This window comes from Erythrolamprus reginae, chromosome 2 (assembly GCF_031021105.1).
Source record: "Erythrolamprus reginae isolate rEryReg1 chromosome 2, rEryReg1.hap1, whole genome shotgun sequence".
Classification (NCBI taxonomy): domain Eukaryota; kingdom Metazoa; phylum Chordata; class Lepidosauria; order Squamata; family Dipsadidae; genus Erythrolamprus; species Erythrolamprus reginae.
The window spans coordinates 16,878,757-16,899,455 of record NC_091951.1 but is presented as its reverse complement, the minus strand read 5'-3'; the positions used below and the strand labels follow the sequence as shown (position 1 = coordinate 16,899,455).

Below are 20,699 nucleotides of genomic sequence, written 5' to 3'. Positions count from 1 at the left end.
GTTGCCATAGAAACCCTGAAAAACCTCATTCAGAAGCAAACATTTTAAGAATTATTTTTTAAATGTACTTATTAGCATAAATTCCATCTATGTTTCTTTTTGCTAATATATTCCAACTTCTCTTAAAAAAACAAAAATCCTCTCTTCTTCCCTCCCTCATCTCTCATCTATCCCTTTATCCAAGTCATTGATGAAGATATTGAAGAGTACTGTGCCTAAAGTAGAGCTTTGGGGTATTCCACTGCATACAAGTGCAGTTAGAAATAAAAAGAGGACACATTTTCTTGTGGGTGATTCGACTGTTAGAGGTGTTGATTTGGGACAGAGCAAGGATGTGGTGAAGGTGCTGAGGTGTCTCCCAGGGGCCACTGCCAGCAGGTACAGGAGGCGGATTACAAACATTGTTGAGGCTGTGAGTAAAGGTAATAACGTTGATGTGGTGGTGCATCTTGGCACAAATGATTTGTCCCAGAGAAATGTTAATGTAGTAAAAAGAGATTTTCGATGTCTAAGTGTGGAGCTGGGTAAAATAACTGATTCAGTGACTTTCTCAGAGGTGTTACCAGTTTGTGGCCAAGAGGATAAAACAATGTGTATCAGAGAGTTTAATGTGTGGTTAAGGCAGTGGTGTAATGCTGAAGGTTTTGGCTATGTAAGTCATGATGTCAGTAGGTGGTCTAATAGGGAGTTGTTTAAGAGGGATGGTTTGCATCCATCATACAGAGGTACCCAGGTGCTCGGTGAGGAATTCAGAACTTTTTTGGACAGGCATTTAAACTAGGTAAAGGGGACAGAGATGTAACTGATGTGGGTGATTTCTGTCCCCGACCAATGAGGATAAAGCAGTTTTTGGAAGTTTGAAAAGGGAGCTGCAAATGAAATAGATGTAGTTGTTGATGATAAGGGGCAAACTAATAATGAAAATAATGTTCTTCGGGTAATGTGCACGAATGCTCGAAGCTTGAGCAACAAGCTCTGTGAATTAATGGCCATAATATATAGAGATAATTTGGACCTGGTTGCCATAACTTGATGAAGATATTGAAGAGTATTGTGCCTAAAGTAGAGCTTTGGGGTATTCCACTGCATACTTCTCTCTACGTAGATGCTGTTCTACTTTCTCAAATGCCTTACTGAAATCAAAGTAAATTAAATCAATAGCTTTCTTATGGTTCAATAACGTTGTCACTTTGTCAAAGAATGCAATAAGATTAGTCTGGCATGATCTGTTTTTACAAATCCATGTTGGCTTTTTTTTGCTTCTAGGTGTTTGTTGATTTGTTGCTTGATTATCTTTTCCAGAATCTTCCCTTGTATTGAGGTCAGGCTAATAGGTGGTAGTTTCCTGGATCTATTTTTTTCCCTTTTTTGAAGATGGAAACTGCATCAGCTCTTTTCCAGTCCTCTGGCAGTTCCCCAGTCCTCCAGGATCTTTGAAAGATATAGTTACATGGTTCTGGGATCTTGTCTGCAAGTTCCTTTAGAACTTTGGGGTATAAGCCATCTGGTCCTAGTGATTTGAATTTGTTTAGGATAGAGAGATGTTCCCTTATCATTTTTTTCCTATCTTAACTTGTGTTCCTGATATGTTTTTTGTGATGTTTTGATAGGTTGGACTGTTTTTTCCCCTTTTGTGTAAAGACATATGCAAAAAATTAGTTAAGTAGCTCTGCTTTCTCCTTGTTGCTTGTCACCTTCTTGCCACTTTCTCCTGGCAATTTGCAATGGTCCAGTTGTTTCCTTGACCTTTTTGTTGTTTTTAATATGTTGGAAGAAGCTTTTTTAATTACTTTTTACTTTTGCTGCAAGCCTTTGTTCATTGTGAGCCTTATGAGCTGAGGTGGTGCAGTGGGTATAGTGCAGTACAGCAGGCCACTAATGCTGACTGCTAAATGTTGCTATTTTGTAAATACAATCCTACTGTTCTAAGACATTGTTTTCCTCCCAGAGGAGAAAAATTAAGTTGCTTAATTTTTGCTTGTAAGAAATGATTGTAAGGATTATTAACAGATATTTTAGAGCATATCTACGCAAAACTCATTTCTATTTTATTTTGACATCACATGTTCTTTTGTATTTAAATCTGGTCTTAGGAAAATAATGAAACATTTGGGGATGAAGATACAGCCCAGAAGTCCTGCACTGGAGGCCAAGATGGAGAAGACCTGCACCGCCACCATGTTCTTCCCTTTAGTACTCAAGTAGGTAGGCAGGAAGGATACCCAGACACTGCAGAAGACCAGCATGCTGAAGGTGATCAGTTTGGCTTCATTGAAAGACCCAGGAAGATTCCTGGCCAGAAAAGCCACTGTGAAGCAGATGGCAGCCAGGAAGCCCATGAAGCCAAGGGCACTATAAAACATGGTGACAGAGCCTTCATTGCACTGTAGAATGATTTCTGCAGATTGTGAATGCATGTCTGACTCAGGGAACGGAGGGAAAACACCTAACCAGATGCTGCAGAGAACAACTTGGAAGCCACTGCAAGAGAGGATAATGGAGTTGGCCAAACTCTTTCCAAGCCATCTCTGAACATTATTCCCTGGTTTTGTGGCCCAAAAGGCCAGCACCACGGTGATAGTTTTGGCCAAGACAGCAGAAATGGCAGCCGAGAAGATGATGCTGAAGGCCGTTTGTCGTAGAAGGCAGGTGACTCTCCTTGGCTGACCAATGAACAAGAAGGAGGTGAAGAAAGAAAGCAGGACAGAAACAAGAATGATATAAGAGAGGTCCCGATTGTTGGCTTTGACTATGGGAGTTTCTTGGAATTTAATGAAGGCTCCCAAGACAAGGCAAGTGATTAAAGAGAAGAATGAGGCAATGGAAGTCAAGGTGATCCCCAGATATTCTTGATAGGACAGGAAAGTATTAATCTTTGGGATACAGCCGTCTCGGTTGTTGTTTGGGTATTGTTCTGATGCACATTTGCTGCATTTTTCTGCATCTGAAAAAAAGAGCAAAAGTAACATTGAATTAAAAGCTTGTTGCATTGTCTAATATCCAAACCCCTTGTTCAAGTGTTGGTGAGGCTATTGAAGAGGATTAATTTGGCTTTGTGACATCACCAATGCATAGGACCCATGGCCTCAATCTTCCCTCTTATTCTTCTGATGCATTTTCAGAAAAAGTGCTGTACCCGGATTATGCCCTGCAGATGCAATTTTATTGTCTATTTAATGGTAATCTTTATTGGTGGCTTCCACTGCTTCTTTCCTTTCTGAACCATGCCTGAAAAGTGAGAAAAAAATGGCTTCCTATTAGTGCATTCACTTTGAAGACTGGAGAGAAAACACCTCTAGACATTTATGATTCCTCTACTCACACCGTCTAGAAGAGAATTAGAAAGGTATAACATTTTACTGTTCCATTGCTGGACCAATTTTAAAAAAAGACAGAATAACAGAATTGGAAGGGACTTTGGAGGTCTTTTATTCCAACCAACCGCTCAAGGAAAAAATAATCTATCATTGGTCATCCACACTCTTCTTTAAAATATTCAGTGTCAAAGCACCCACAATTTCTGGAAGCAATGTGTTCCATTGATTACTTATTTATTTCATTTTTATGCCGCCCTTCTTCTTAGACTCATAGAAACATAGAAACATAGAAGACTGATGGCAGAAAAAGACCTCATGGTCCATCTAGTCTGCCCTTATACTATTTTCTGTACTTTATCTTAGGATGGATATATGTTTATCCCAGGCATGTTTAAATTCAGTTACTGTGGATTTACCAACCACGTCTGCTGGAAGTTTGTTCCAAGGATCTACTACTCTTTCAGTAAAATAATATTTTCTCATGTTGCTTTTGATCTTTCCCCCAACTAACTTCAGATTGTGTCCCCTTGTTCTTGTGTTCACTTTCCTATTAAAAACACTTACCTCCTGAACCTTATTTAACCCTTTAACATATTTAAATGTTGCAATCATGTCCCCCCCTTTTCCTTCTGTCCTCCAGACTATACAGATTGAGTTCATTAAGTCTTTCCTGATACGTTTTATGCTTAAGACCTTGCACCATTCTTGTAGCCTTTATGCTTAAGACCTTGCACCATTCTTGTAGCCCGTCTTTGGACCTGTTCTTTTTGTAGGTGAGGTCTCCAGAACTGAACACAGTATTCCAAATGTGGTCTCACCAGCACTCTATATAAGGGGATCACAATCTCCCTCTTCCTGCTTGTTATACCTCTAGCTATGCAGCCAAGCATCCTACTTGCTTTTCCTACCGCCCGACCACACTGTTCACCCATTTTGAGACTGTCAGAAATGACTACCCCTAAATCCTTCTCTTCTGAAGTTTTTGCTAACACAGAACTGCCAATGCAATACTCAGATTGAGGATTCCTTTTCCCCAAGTGCATTATTTTACATTTGGAAACATTAAACTGCAGTTTCCATTGCTTTGACCATTTATCTAGTAAAGCTAAATCATTTATCATATTACAGACCCCTCCAGGAATATCAACCCTATTGCACACTTTAGAGTCATCAGCAAATAGGCAAACCTTCCCTACCAAACCTTCCCCTTTGTCACTCACAAACATATTAAAAAGAATAGGACCCAGAACAGACCCTTGTGGCACACCGCTTGTAACATGTCTCTGCTCAGAATACTCGCCATTAACAATAACTCTCTGATGTCTATGCTTCAGCCAGCTTGAAATCCACTGAACTATCCAGGAATTAAGTCCAATCTTCACTAATTTATCTATCAGCTCTTTATGTGGAACCGTATCAAAGGCTTTGCTGAAGTCCAGATAGGCAATATCCACAGCACCACCTTGATCCAACACCTTTGTGACATAGTCAAAGAAATCAATGAGATTAGTCTGACATGATTTGCCTCCAGTAAAGCCATGCTGATTTGGGTCCAATAAGTTATTGTTTTTTAGCTGCTGATTTATCCTCTTTTTGAGTAGAGTCTCCATCATTTTAACTATAACCGATGTCAAGCTAACTGGCCTGTAGTTACCAGCTTCTTCTCTACTGCCCTTCTTGTGGATAGGCACAACACTGGCCATTCTCCAATCCTCAGGAACATCTCCTGTTAACAGGGATTGGTTGAACAAATCAGTCAGGGGGGTAGCAATGACAGATCTGAGTTCTTTAAGACTCAGGGCGGCTTACAACATGTTAGCAATAGCTCTTTTTAAAAACAGAGCCGGCATATTGCCCCCACAATCCGGGCCTTCATTTTACCTATCTCGGAAGGATGGAAGGTTGAGTTCAATCTTGAGCTGGTGGTGAGATTTGAACCGCTGACCTACAGAACTACAGTCAGCTTCAGTGGCCTGCAGTACAGCACTCTACCTGCTGCGCCACCCCGGATTAATTGTTCTAACTGTCAGGAAAGTTGCAGGTTTCTTCTGTCCTTGATTAATTACTTTCATTGCTTCTTGATCTGCCTTCATGTGCTTTGGAGAATAGGTTGACCCCCCTCCCTCTTCTCTGTGGCAGCTCCTTAGCAATAACAATAGCACTTAGATTGTTATACTGCTCCATAGTGCTTTACCACACAATCTGAGCAAGGGCAGATTCCTATTACTGCCACTACCGGTGTGCTGTGCATGCAGCTTTGGATATCTTGCATGTGCACATGTGTGTCCAAGCATGTTTTTGCTTCTGTACATGCACAGAAATTGCTTCTGCAGTGCGCGTGTGCAAGATTTCAGTGTGTTTTTTTTCTTCCACCCGTGCGAAAGCAAATTAAGGCACCTATAACTTCAACACATTCCATTATTACATCTCTGCCAGTGAGAATTAAGTCCTGTATGGCTGACATTCTAGTTCCCTTTTCTACCATTTGGGATACAAAGTTTTCTACCAGGTTTAAGTTTACGTTTTATTAGATTTGTATGCCGCCCCTCTCCGAAGACTCGGGGCAACAGCAATACAATATACAAAGTACAAATCCAATGTAAATTAAAAGCAATTTAAAACCCATCAATATTTAAAAACGATCATTACTACACAATCATACCATTCTCATATATTACAGTCAGAAAAAAAGTGGTGCTGGGGGAACAAGATAATTATTCCCCCCATGCCTGGCGACATAGATAGGTCTTCAACATCTTACGGAAGGTGGGAAGAGTAGGGGCAATTCGAATCTCTGGTGGGAGTTGATTCTAGAGGGCCGGGGCCACCACAGAGAAGGCTTTTCCCCTGGGTCCCACCAAACAGCATTGTTTAGTTGACGGGATCTGGAGAAGGCCAACTCTGTGGGACCTGATTGGCTGCTGGGATTCATGCGGCAGAAGGCGGTCCCGGAGGTATTCTGGTCTGATGCCATGTAGGGCTTTATAGGTCATTACCAGCACTTTGAATTGTGACCGGAAACTGATCGGCAACCAGTGCAGGCTGCGGAGTGTTGGCAAAATGTGGGTAGATCTTGGAAGCCCCACGATAGTTCTCGCGGCTGCATTCTGCACGATCTGAAGTTTCCAAACATTTTTCAAAGGAAGCCCCATGTAGAGAGCATTTTGCCAAAAATCTGTTGGATCTTCCACTAGGTGCAGAATTTCTCTCCCAGTTGATGTCAGAGTCTTTAAGTCCCCAATAACTTAGTTAACCGACTAGCAAAAAGGTCATCTATTTCCTCTGTTTCATTGGGTGGCCTGTAGTATATATTGTATCAATGGCAATGTCATTTCCCCTCCCTTTATATTGACCCAAATGCATTCAAGGTGATTTGCTCCATTGCTCTGCTCTATTTCTATAGAGATATAGTTATTTCTTACAGTATATATAGCACAATTCTACCTCTTTTATTAGGTCTGTTTATTTTAAGCAATTGAAATCTTTCTAGCTATGTATTCCATTCATGGCTTTCATCCCACCACGTTTAAATAATGGACCCACCTATATCGCCAGGCATGGGGGAATTGAGACATCTCCCCCAGGCTTATATAGTTTTATGTATGGTATGCTTGTATTGTATGTTTTTTAAATAATGGGTTTTTAGATATTTTCTTTTAAATATTAGATTTGTTCACTGTACACTATTTTATTATTGTTGTGAGCCACCCTGAGTCTGAGGAGAGGGGTGGCATACAAATATAATAAATAAATAAAATAAATAAGACCCACGACTGCTTGCGCAGCTGCATTGTGAACCAACTGTAATCTTCGGACATTCTTCAAAGGTAGCCCCATGTAGAGAGCATTGCAGTAGTCGATCCTTGAGGTGATGAGGGCATGAGTGACTGTCAGGAGAGCCTGTCTGTCCAGATAAGGCCGCAATTTGACCTGAGGTGGACCTGAGCAAATGTCCCCCTTGCCGCAACCAAAAATTGATGTTCCAGGGACATATGTGGATCAAAGGAGGACTCCCAAGTTGCGGACCTTCTCTGAGGGGGTCAGGATTCACCCCCCCTGGGTGATGGAAGGACCCACATCCACTCTGTCTTGTCAGGATTAAGTCTGAGCCTGTTGGCACCCATCCAGACCCTCACAGCCTCCAGGCATTGGCACATCACCTCTACTGCTTCACTGAATTGTCATGGAGTGGACATCTACAGCTGAGTGTCATCAGCATACTGATTGTAACCCACTCCATGCTGATGGATGAATTTACCCAATGGTTTCATGTAGATATTAAACAGCAGGGGGGAGGGAACTGACCCCTGCGGCACCCCACAAAGTAGGGGCTAAGGGGTGGATCTCTGCCCTCCCTAACACTAACTGCGACTGACTGGATAGGTAGGAGGAGAACCACCAATGAATGATACCCCCCCACTCCAAACCCCTCCAGTCAGCACAGAAGGATACCAAGGTCAATGGTATCGAAAGCCCCTGAGAGGTCAAGAAGCACCAGGATAGAGGAATGTCTTTTATCCCGGGCCCGCCAGAGATCATCCAACAGTGTGACAAAAGCAGTTTCAGTGCTATAGCCGGGCCTGAACCTGGAGTGCAAAGGGCACAGATATAATGAAAAAGAAAAATGATTGTGCTGAGATGGACAGATTAACAAAAGAATTGAAAGGACAAAAGGACTTGTAATATTACAACATATGGACAAAATGGTACAATTGGACCAAAAAATAGGAAGACTTAAGAGACAATGTGAGACGAGGATGTAAGATTTTATAAATATGAATAAGCAATGTATAAATGATGTAAACTAACAATGTACATACCTACATATAGGTATAGATCCGTACAGAAATGTTATGATGTTTGAAATTGCAAAAATCAATATTTATTTATTTATTTATTTATTTATTTATTCATTCATTCATTCATTCATTCATTCATTCATTCATTCATTCATTTATTGGATTTGTATGCCGCCCCTCTCCGCAGACTCGGGGCGGCTAACAACAGCAATAAAACAGCATATAATAATAATCCAATACTAAAACAGTTAAAAACCCTTATTATAAAACCAAACATACATACAGACATACCATGCATAAAATTGTAAAGGCCTAGGGGGAAAGAGTATCTCAATTCCCCCTGCCTGGTGGCAGAGGTGGGTTTTAAGCAGCTTACGAAAGGCAAGGAGAGTCGGGGCAATTCTAATCTCTGGGGGGAGTTGGTTCCAGAGGGCCGGGGCCGCCACAGAGAAGGCTCTTCCCTTGGGTCCCGCCAAGCGGCATTGTTTAGTTGACGGGACCCGGAGAAGACCCACTCTGGGACCTAACTGGTCGCTGGGATTCGTGCAGCAGAAGGTGGTCCCTGAGATAATCTGGTCCGGTGCCATGAAGGGCTTTATAGGTCATAACCAACACTTTGAATTGTGACCTGAAACTGATTGGCAACCAATGCAGACTGCGGAGTGTTGGTGTAACATGGGCATATTTGGGGAAGCCCATGATTGCTCTCGCAGCTGCATTCTGCACGATCTGAAGTTTCCGAACACTTTTCAAAGGTAGCCCCATGTAGAGAGCGTTACAATTGTTGAGCCTCGAGGTGATGAGGGCATGAGTGACTGTGAGCAGTGACTCCTGGACCAAATTATGAATTTGGTGGTTTGCGGGATTTTAAATTATGACCTTGGTAATTCCTGAGGTCCAAAATTTTGGGGACCCATGGTCCTTACTGTTTTCTCCTGTAGTATCTTTGTGGTAAAAGGGTACGATTGTGTGGCACCTCAATAGAAAACAGCAGCTGAGTTGTCCATCTAAGAGTCTTGATGGCGGTTAGAATGCAGTACCATAGGCTACTTCTTGCCGACTGCCAGCTGCCAGCAATTTGGCAGATCAAATCTCACTAGGCTCAAGATTGACTCAGAGTGGGGTAGGAATGGGGATTTTACAGTATCATTCCCCTGCCATGCTTACAGAACCGGTAGGGAAATTTTTGAATTTCACCCCTGCTTGGTTGGGTGCTCTGAACTTGCTAAAAAGTCTATTGAAATGCCCTCATGGAAAATGTTGAGGCATGGAGGAGGGGTCTTCTCAAAGGTTTGACATTTTCCTCTCATATCACCCACCTTCCATGGTGGAGACGGTTTCTTTGGGACAGGGAAAACAGACGTAGCAGGAGACAGGCTTCCCTTCCTGAGGCACTTTCCTAAAACCAGGATGGCAGCTTTCCACACACCTAGAAGGAGGCAAGGGCTGAGCAGGAAGACCATCAGAAAATGAGATTCAATTTAATTTCCAGACCAGGATAAAATCTCTTTTTTTTTTTAAATTTTAAATTTTTTTATTTACAAATATACAAAACATAAAAATTGATCAAAACAGAAGACAATTAAGTCTTAGCATGGTATAACAATTGCTAATCTCTAATTCATCTTAGAATTGCCAGATTTGGAGCAGCTTAGAAGAGCACAACAGTCTGTTTTTTAAAATGTTACTCCCATTTATTTATTTATTTATTTATTTATTTATTTATTTATTTATTTATTTATTTATTTATTTATTTATTATTTGGATTTGTATGCCGCCCCTCTCCGAAGACTCGGGGCGGCTCACAACAAGTGAAACAAATCATAAATAATGCAATTAATTAAAATATTTAGAAATTTAAAAAACCCCATAAACTAACAGACACACACACAAGCATACCATGTATAAATTAAACACGCCCAGGGGGAGATGTTTCAATTCCCCCATGCCTGACGGCAAAGGTGGGTTTTAAGGAGTTTACGGAAGGCAAGGAGAGTAGGGGCAGTTCTAATCTCCGGGGGGAGTTGGTTCCAGAGAGCCGGTGCCGCCACAGAGAAGGCTCTTCCCCTGGGGCCCGCCAACCAACATTGTTTAGTTGACGGGACCCGGAGAAGGCCCACTCTGTGGGACCTAATCGGTCCCTGGGATTCGTGGCGGTCTTGGAGATATTCTGGTCCAATGCCATGAAGGGCTTTAAAGGTCATAACCAACACTTTGAATTGTGACCGGAAATTGATCGGCAGCCAATGCAGACTGCGGAGTGATGGTGAGACATGGGCATACCTAGGTAAGCCCATGACTGCTCTCGCAGCTGCATTTTGCACGATCTGAAGTTTCCGAACACTTTTCAAAGGTAGCCCCATGTAGAGAGCATTACAGTAGTCGAACCTCGAGGTGATGAGGGCATGAGTGACTGTGAGCAATGAGTCCCGGTCCAGATAGGGCCGCAACTGGTGCACCAGGCGAACCTGGGCAAACGCCCCCCTCGCCACAGCTGAGAGATGGTTTTCTAATGTGAGCTGTGGATCGAGGAGGACGCCCAAGTTGTGGACCCTCTCTGAGGGGGTCAATAATTCCCCCCCCAGGGTAATGGACGGACAGGTGGGATTGTCCTTGGGAGGCAAAACCCACAGCCACTCCGTCTTATCCGGGTTGAGTTTGAGTCTGTTGACACCCATCCAGGCCCCAACAGCCTCCAGGCACCGGCACATCACTTCCACCGCTTCGTTGACTGGGCATGGGGTGGAGATGTAAAGCTGGGTATCATCAGCATATTGATGATACCTCACCCCATGTCCTTGGATGATCTCACCCAGCGGTTTCATGTAGATGTTGAATAGCAGGGGGGAGAGGACCGACCCCTGAGGCACCCCACAAGGGAGAGACCTCGGAGCCGACCCCTGACCCCCCACTAACACCGACTGCGACCGGCCAGAGAGGTAGGAGGAGAACCACTGAAGAACAGTGCCTCCCACTCCCAACCCCTCCAGCCGGTGCAGAAGGATACCATGGTCGATGGTATCGAAAGCCGCTGAGAGGTCGAGGAGCACCAGGACAGAGGATAAACCCCTGTCCCGGGCCCGCCAGAGATCATCCATCAACGCGACCAAAGCGGTTTCTGTGCTGTAACCGGGCCTGAAACCCGACTGCTGGGGACCTAGATAATCAGCTTCTTCCAAGGACCGCTGGAGCTGGAGTGCCACCACCTTCTCAACAACCTTCCCCATAAAGGGAAGGTTGGAGACTGGACGATAGTTATTAAGTACGGCTGGGTCCAGAGAAGGCTTCTTGAGGAGGGGGCGCACGAGCGCTTCTTTATAGAGTGTTGGAAAAACTCCCCTCCCCAAGGAAGCATTGGTAATCTCCTGGGCCCAGCTCCGTGTCACCTCCCTGCTGGCCGAGACCAACCAGGAGGGACACGGATCCAGTAAGCAGGTGGCGGAACTCACAGCTCCAATGGCCTTGTCCACTTCATCAGGTGTCACCAGATCAAACTCTTCCCAGACAGGTGGACAAGTACGTGCCCCAGTCACCTCGACTAACTCGTTGTCAGTCGACTCTGTTTTACAATTGGAGTCGAGGTCGGCCCGGATCTGAGCGACTTTATCAGCGAAAAACGTGTTAAAATCCTCGGCACTACTCTGCAAGGGCTCCCCAACTCCCCCCTGGTTAAGAAGGGAGCGGGTCACCCTAAACAGAGCGGCCGGGCGGGATTCCGCTGATGCAATCAAGGCGGCATGTTACGCGCATCTTGCCGCCTTCAGCGCCACTTTGTAAGTCTTAATAAAAGCTCTTACAAGTGTTCGATCAGATTCAGACCTACTCTTCCTCCATCGCTTCTCTAGACGTCTCTTTTGGTGTTTCAACTCCCGGAGCTCCTCGTTGAACCATGGGGCTCTACGGGGTCTAGCGCCACGGAGAGGTCGCAAAGGCGCAATCTGGTCAAGAGCCTCCGCAGCAGCCCTGTTCCAGGCCTCTGCAAGAGACTCCGCCGAACTGTGGACGAGTGCCTCTGGAATAACCCCAAGCGCCGTCTGAAAGCCCTCTGGGTCCATCAGGCATCTGGGGCGGAACATCTTCATTGGTTCCGCCTCCCTGCGGGGAAGGATTGGAGCCAGGAAGTCAAGCCGTAGTAGAAAATGGTCTGACCATGACAAAGGCAACACTTCTAAGCCCCTTAGTCTCAGACCATTACTCAATTGCTCGGAAAGGAATACCATGTCAGGTGCGTGCCCTCCCTCGTGAGTCGGACCCTGCACTACTTGGGTCAGGTCCATGGCTGTCATGGTGGCCATGAACTCCTGTGCCAACCCAGAGGTTTCGCCGAGTGACGGCAGGTTGAAGTCCCCCAGGACAATGAGTCCGGGGAACTCCACCGCCAACCCGGCTACCTCCTCGAGCAGCACAGGCAGGGCTTTTGCCATGCAGCTGGGAGGCAGGTACGTGAGAAATAAGCCCACCTGAACCCCTAAGTCCAACTTCAGCAAGAGAGACTCGCAACCCGCAATTTCCGGAGCAATGAGTCTACGCAGGCAAAGGCTCTCCCTGGCTATAATAGCCACTCCTCCCCCCCTTCCCTGGGGTCGAGGTTGATGCCATATCTGAAACCCGGCTGGGCAGATTTCAGAGAGAGGAACACCTCCCTCTGGGCCCAGCCAGGTTTCAGTAATAGTTTGCTTTTTCTTTTCCATTATTTTGTATACTTCCATTATAGTTAAGCTTATCCTCTAAATTTACATATTAAATTGCTCAAGGTAAAATTTAATATAGTGTAAATTCTTTTGAGGAAATGAACTTAAATTTACCATAAGAAAACTAGTGAATAGTTTCCATAAATGGGTAAGGATGAATAGCCAACCCTCAAGATGATGGGCTCTAGATATAGAAAGACAACCTGATATCTAAAGAAAGAATTTGTTGTCTGTCCTGGAGGATGCTGATGATGATCAAAACCCTTCCTTGTCTCAAGAAAGCAATCATGCTGTTAAGAGGCTTACTAAGGGTAAAATTAAGATTTTTCCCACCTTGTTCAGCTTCTCCAACTCTTCCAAAGCTTTTGGATTGGCCATAAGCTTGAAATCCAGGGATCCCCGTTTTTCTAGGATGCCCAAATTCACTCTGTGAAGTGACTTGTTCTGAAAGAGCCAGCTGACAATGTTCAAGTCCACTGCCAGGTCTCCCTTCTCATCCAGATGCATTCCATCTATGGATTTATTGTAAAATTCAGTGTTTCCAAGGAAGGGATGAAACTGGAACGGAAGAGATTATGTCAATGTTTAGACAGGATATCCAGGCTTCCTTATTAGATTAGATTTATTATTATAGTTGGAAGGGAATTTGTAGGTTATCTAGTCCAACCCTTTGCTTGAGCAGGTGTTTCTTCACTGTTTGAGACAGATGGCTGTCCAATCTGCCTTGAAGGTATCAAGTCTTGGGGCTTTCACAACTTCTGCTGGCAAGCTGTTTCACTTGTTATTCATTTAACAAGAGATAATTGAAGGATCCATATTCATTTACTAAGTTGTTCAGGAGGAAAGTTATCAACCTGACTCTGTAAACTGTTTAGAGAGGGCTGTAAAGCCACCTGTCTCAAACGGTGTAGAATTTATAAAATAAGTATTCATTCATTCATTCATTCATTCATTCATTCATTCATTCATTCATATGCTGCCCTTCTCCTGAGACTCAGGGTATTTTATATACTACTTCACAGTGTAAAGCACTGTGAATTGGTATATAAACTGCCCTGAGTCTCAGGAGAAGGGCAGCATAGAAATTGAATAAGTAAGTAAGTAAGTAAGTAAGTAAGTAAGTAAGTAAGTAAGTAAGTAAGTAAGTAAGGCAGTCAGTCAGTCAGTCTGTCAGTCAGTGTTACTGCTACAGATTTTTTTTCAGAATAGCTGTCCAGTTTTTCTAATCATAAAATGAATTCTTGACTGTAGGAGAGATGCATTTAATGTTGGGTAAACTGGATGAAACCACAAACAATAGCACTGACTGTGAGAGGGATCTTGGAGTCTTGGTGGAAACCAAATGAATATGATCCAGCAATGTGCAGGGGCAGCCAAAAAAGCCAATGCAATCCTAAATTGCATTAACAGAGGGATACAATCTAGGACTAGGGAGGTACTATTACCCCTCTATAGAGCCCTCGTTAAACCACACCTAGAGTACTGCATCCAGTTTTGGTTACCACACTAGACAATGAGACTCTAGACAAAGTGCAAAAGAGAGAAACCAGGATGATTAGGAGATTGGAGAATATAACATATGACGAGCAGTTATAGGAATCTGAGCATGGCCAGTGTGGCGAAGGACCAGGGGTGACATAACAGTGTTCCAATACTTGAGGGGCTGCCACAGAGAGGAGTGGGACAGGCTTCCAGATCACAGAGAAGGAGAGAGGAAGGTAGTGCATTTTACTTTTTGCATTTTGCATTTTTTAAATTCCAGGAGGAGGGGCAGATACTACTGGCTATAAGAGACAATTTTATTGGCAGTTTGTGTTCAAGCACAGACAAATCAGATTAGGCTGGGGCAGGATTAGACTGGGAAGGATAAAAGGCAGGAAAAAGCCATTTTAATTTGCACTTCCTGATCACAGAGAAGGAGAGAGGAAGGTAGTGCATTTTACTTTTTGCATTTTGCATTTTTTGAATTCCAGGAGGAGGGGCAGATACTACTGGCTATAAGAGACAATTTTATTGGCAGTTTGTGTTCAAGCACAGACAAATCAGATTAGGCTGGGGCAGGATTAGACTGGGAAGGATAAAAGGCAGGAAAAAGCCATTTTAATTTGCACTTCCAGATCACAGAGAAGGAGAGAGGAAGGTAGTGCATTTTACTTTTTGCATTTTGCATTTTTTGAATTCCAGGAGGAGGGGCAGATACTACTGGCTATGAGAGACAATTTTATTGGCAGTTTGTGTTCAAGCACAGACAAATCAGATTAGGCTGGGGCAGGATTAGACTGGGAAGGATAAAAGGCAGGAAAAAGCCATTTTAATTTGCACTTCCTGATCACAGAGAAGGAGAGAGGAAGGTAGTGGCCTAACGGCGTGCGAATCATATAACTATAAACCAAAATTAGCAAATTTGGTAGCAATAGGGGTTGTTGATTTTCTTGCTAAGTACTTGTATTTCAATACATTGTTAAGATGACTGGCTTGGTGCAGTGTAACACTTGTTTGGCTGTTGTCTTCCGTAGTACCTTGTGGAACTTGGGGTGCTGCCCTCTTTGCATAAGGACATCTAGGTTAGATGGCGAGATCTCTAGATTGCAGTCCTTAGTTTGTAGTTTGCAGTCAGAAGTGGAAAGATTGTCCCAGCCACGTGCTGTAATGCATCCATGTGTCCAGCATCCACTTCCACAGCGCCCCCCGAGGAGGAGGGCTGTGTGGACAACTGTCGGTTCAGGAAGATTGCGTGCAGTTGAGCAAAAACATAGCAATTTTGGTCTCTCTGTATCGAATTACTATAATGTTCTTGCGGATTTAAATAGTAAGGATGTTGGAGATATTAGCAAGGTCCCTCAGGCAGAGAATGAGGGGGTGTTCAAAGGGGAAGTTGTCGTAAATATCACCAAACCATCAAGTGCAGTTAGTAGAAATAAAAAGAGGACACATTTTCTTGTGGGTGATTCGACTGTTAGAGGTGTTGATTTGGGACAGAGCAAGGATGTGGTGAAGGTGCTGAGGTGTCTCCCAGGGGCCAGCAGGGACAGGAGGCGGATTACGAACATTGTTGAGGCTGTGAGTAAAGGTAATAACGTTGATGTGGTGGTGCATCTTGGCACAAATGATTTGTCCCAGAAAAATGTTAATGTAGTAAAAAGAGATTTTCAATGTCTTAGTGTGGAGCTGGGTAAAATAACAGATTCAGTGACTTTCTCAGAGGTATTACTGGTTTGTGGCCAAGAGGATAAAACAACGTGTATCAGAGAGTTTAATGTGTGGTTAAGGCAGTGTCCCCGACCAATGAGGATAAAGCAGTTTTTGGAAGCTTATGAAAAGGGAGCTGCAAATAAAATAGATGTAGTTGTTGATGATAAGGGGCAAACTAATAATGAAAATAATGTTCTTCGGGTAATGTACACAAATGCTCGAAGCTTGAGCAACAAGCTCTGTGAATTAATGGCCATAATATCTAGAGATAAATTGGACCTGGTTGCCCTAACTGAGACATGGTTTAAGGATTCTAATGAATGGGAAATATCCATACCAGGATATACACTGTATAGGAAGGATAGAAGAGAGAGAAGGGGAGGTGGAGTAGCCATTTATATTAAAGAAAGTCTAAAAACAACACTAATTCAAAATACATGTCAAGATCTAGAGACTCTCTGGATTTGCATGCAAAATAAAGAAGGTTCTGTCATTAGAATTGGGGTGATCTATAGGCCTCCAGGGCAATCCGAGGAATATGACAACAAGATGGTGGATGAAATTACCCAAATGGCAGTAAAGGGAGATATTGTGGTTATGGGTGATTTCAACATGCCTGATGTTGACTGGAATATCCCCAGTGCCCTTACATGCAAAAGTAAGAATATAGTAGAGGCCTTTACAGGAGCAGCTCTGGCACAGCTGGTTAAGACACCAACTAGAGGGGAGAATATTCTAGATTTAGTTTTTACGAATGGGAATTGGGTTTCAGAGGTCAAGGTAGGAGAAAATTTAGGTTGCAGTGACCATCTATGTTTGTGGTTTGATGTAAAAACTCATTGTGAGCAATCCTATAATGCAACCAAAGTACTGGATTTCAGAAAAACAAATTTTAATGCAATGGGGGAATATTTAGATAATGAATTAAAGGGGAGGGATAAAATGGCAGGAGCGAGCACCCAGTGGACTGTATTAAAAAAGGCCATCTTAAAAGCCACTGGACTGTATGTAAGACAAATAACTAAAGGTAAAAGGAAGAAGAAACCGCTATGGTTTAGCAATGATGTAAGGGCTATAGTCAATGAAAAAAAGGCTGCCTATAGGAGGTATAAAGAGTCTGGAAGTATAGCTGATAGGGAGGTGTATAAAATGAGACAGAAGGAGGCGAAACAGATAATATATGCTGCTAAAGCCTCAAAAGAGGAAGAAATTGCCAAATCTGTAAAGAAGGGGAATAAAACCTTCTTCAGATATATTAGTGATAAGAAGAAGAAAAACTGCGGCATCACGAAGCTTAGTACTGGGAATAAAACATGCATTAATGGGAATAAGGAGATTGCTGACCATTTCAATAGCTACTTCTGTTCAGTTTTCTCAAAAGACACCTTACAAAATAATACTATAGAGCAGAGGTCCCCAACCGCCGGTCCGCGGACCAGGCCCGGGCCGTTGGGGCTTTTCAGCCGGTCCGCGGCGCCAGGGCCCCCTCGGCCTTTCCGCACCACCAGCGGCGCTCCCCCGCCAGCCAGCCAAGCCCCGCGCCCGCCGGAACCGGCTCCTCGCTCTCCCCCCGCCGCCCACCGCGTTTGCAGGAGGTGGGGAGGGTTGGGCGGCCCGCCAAGGCCAGGAGGGACGCCGCTGCCCCCCCTTCCCTCTCTCCGCCTCCTTGACGCCGAGAGGAAATGCCGGCAAAGGCTTTCCTCAGCGGAGGCCGGCGAAGGTGATATTGAATGTCGGGGGAGAACGGGCGGTTGCGCGCGCTCCCTATCTCCCTGCTAGCCCACTCGGAATATTCAAAATAAGAAAAACCTTTGCCGGCGAAGGCTTTTCTTATTTTGAATATTCCGAGTGGGCTAGCAGGGGGATAGGGAGCGCGCGCAACCGCCCGTTCTCCCCCGACATTCAATATCACCTTCGCCGGCCCCGCCTCTCCTGCAAACCCCCTTGCTGAGAGTCCGGGGCGAAAGTGCTCTCGCAAAGGTGAGGCGGGCAGGGCGTGCGCGCGTCATCGCTGAGAAGAACGGAGAGAGAACGAGAGTGAGTGAGAGCAACAGACAGCAAGATAGAGAGAAAGTGAGAAAGAGAGAGTGAGAAAGGGGGGGAGAGAAAGAGATAGCAAGAGAGAGAACAAGAGAGAGAAAGAGCGTGAGAAAGAAAACAAGAAAGAGTGAGAGAGAAAGCAAAAGAGACAGAAAGAAAACAAGAGAGAGAAAGTGAGAAGAAGAGAGAGAAAGAGGGGGAGAGAGAGAGAAAGAGAGAGGGGGGAGAGAGAGAAAGAGAGGGAGAGGGAGAAAGAGAGAGGGAGAGGGGGGAGAGATAGCAAGAGAGGGAGAGAGGGAAAGGGGGAGAGAGGGGGGAGTGAAAGAGAGAGGGAGAGAGAGAGGAGATAAAGGAAGAGGAGAGAGAGAAAGGAAGAGAAAGAAAGAAAGAGGGATAGAGAGAGAGAGTGAGAGATGCTCAGTGAGCCTTTCTTTGAAGTTTCCTTTTTTCTTTCTCTTTCTTGCTCTTTTTCTTTCTCTCTTTTCCCTTCCCTTCCTCTATTTCTTCTTTTCTTTCTCCTTCCTACCTTCTTCCCTTACTCTCCCCTTTCATAAGTTTCCTTGCTTCCTTCCTCTGTTCCTGTCCCTTCCCCCTTTCTTTCTTTCTTTCTTTCTTTCCTTCCTTTCCTCCCTCCATTTCTTGCTTTCCTTTTCCTTCCTCCCTTCTTTCCTCCCTCATTCCCTTCTTTCACTCCTTCCTCTCTTACTCTCCCCTTTCACACCTTTCCTTGCTTCCTTTGCACCCTTCTTTTGTTCCTGTCCCTTCCCTCTTTCCTTCCTTCCTTCCCACCCTCCGTCCATTCATTCACCCATTCCTCTCTTGATCGCCCCTTTTATGGCGCCGCTGACAGCTAGCTCCCCCCCCCCACCGGGCCATGGAAAACTGGTCTAGCTTAAAGCCGGTCCCTGGTGCAAAAAAGGTTGGGGACCTCTGCTATAGAGGGATATAGCATTGCTTCCAGCTGTACGGATTCAGCTCCAGTGATCTTAGAAGCCGATGTCTTAGAAGAACTTGAACAATTAAAGATAAATAAGGCAATGGGTCCAGATGGCATCCACCCCAGAGTTCTTAAAGAACTCAGATCTGTCATTACTACCCCCCTGACTGATTTGTTTAACCAATCGTTGTTAACAGGAGAAGTTCCTGAGGATTGGAGAATGGCCAGTGTTGTGCCTATTCACAAGAAGGGCAGTAGAGAAGAAGCTGGTAACTACAGGCCAGTTAGCTTGACATCAGTTGTAGTTAAAATGATGGAGACTCTACTGAAAAAGAGGATAAATCAGCACCTAAAAAACAATAACTTATTGGACCCAAATCAGCATGGCTTTACTGAAGGCAAATCATGTCAGACTAATCTTATTGATTTCTTTGACTATGTCACAAAGGTGTTGGATGAAGGTGGTGCCGTGGATATTGCCTACCTGGACTTCAGCAAAGCCTTTGATACGGTTCCACATAAAGAGCTGATAGATAAATTAGTGAAGATTGGACTTAATCCCTGGATAGTTCAATGGATTTGCAGCTGGCTGAAGCGTAGACATCAAAGAGTTATTGTTAATGGCGAGTATTCTGAGCAGAGTCAGGTTACAAGCGGTGTGCCACAAGGGTCTGTTCTGGGTCCTATTCTTTTTAATATGTTTGTGAGTGACATAGGGGAAGGTTTGGTAGGGAAGGTTTGCCTATTTGCCGATGACTCTAAAGTGTGCAATAGGGTTGATATTCCTGGAGGCGTCTGTAATATGGTAAATGATTTAGCTTTACTAGATAAATGGTCAAAGCAATGGAAACTGCAGTTTAATGTTTCCAAATGTAAAATAATGCACTTGGGGAAAAGGAATCCTCAATCTGAGTATTGCATTGGCAGTTCTGTGTTAGCAAAAACTTCAAAAGAAAAGGATTTAGGGGTAGTGATTTCTGACAGTCTCAAAATAGGTGAGCAGTGTGGTCGGGCGGTAGGAAAAGCAAGTAGGATGCTTGGCTGCATAGCTAGAGGTATAACAAGCAGGAAGAGGGAGATTGTGATCCCCTTATATAGAGCGCTGGTGAGACCACATTTGGAGTACTGTGTTCAGTTCTGGAGACCTCACCTACAAAAAGATATTGACAAAATTGAACGGGTTCAAAGATGGGCTACAAGAATGGTGGAAGGCCTTAAGCATAAAACGTATCAGGAAAGACTTAATGAACTCAATCTGTATAGTCTGGAGGACAGAAAGAAAAGGGGGGACATGAGCGAAACATTTAAATATATTAAAGGGTTAAATAAGGTCCAGGAGGGAAGTGTTTTTAATAGGAAAGTATACACAAGAACCAGGGGACACAATCTGAAGTTAGTTGGGGGAAAGATCAAGAGCAACATGAGAAAATATTATTTTACTGAAAGAGTAGTAGATCCTTGGAACAAACTTCCAGCAGACGTGGTAGATAAATCCACAGTAACTGAATTTAAACATGCCTGGGATAAACATATATCCATCCTAAGATAAAATACAGAAAATAGTATAAGGGCAGACTCGATGGGCCATGAGGTCTTTTTCTGCCGTCAGACTTCTATGTTTCTATGTTTCTATGGCTGTTTTCCAAAGCACCAGAAGGCCAGGTGAGAAATAATGGATGGAAACTGACTAAGGAGAGAAATAAAGAAGGAACATTTGAGGGTG

At 44.0% G+C, this 20,699-nt stretch overlaps 1 protein-coding gene across 1 annotated transcript in view; it reads right to left on the bottom strand.

Annotated features, from left to right (window-relative positions):
* Nucleotides 1-2,048: 2,048 nt before the first annotated feature.
* LOC139163198 (vomeronasal type-2 receptor 26-like) overlaps nucleotides 2,049-20,699 on the bottom strand; it is a 51,268-nt gene continuing 32,617 nt past the window's right edge. The window contains exons 4-7 of the mRNA XM_070744159.1: nucleotides 13,141-13,365; nucleotides 9,314-9,456; nucleotides 7,770-7,903; nucleotides 2,049-2,944 (exon numbers count right to left, since the gene is read on the bottom strand). Of these exons, the coding sequence (XP_070600260.1) occupies nucleotides 2,049-2,944; nucleotides 7,770-7,903; nucleotides 9,314-9,456; nucleotides 13,141-13,365 (1,398 nt within the window). The remainder of the gene's footprint in view (nucleotides 2,945-7,769; nucleotides 7,904-9,313; nucleotides 9,457-13,140; nucleotides 13,366-20,699) is intronic.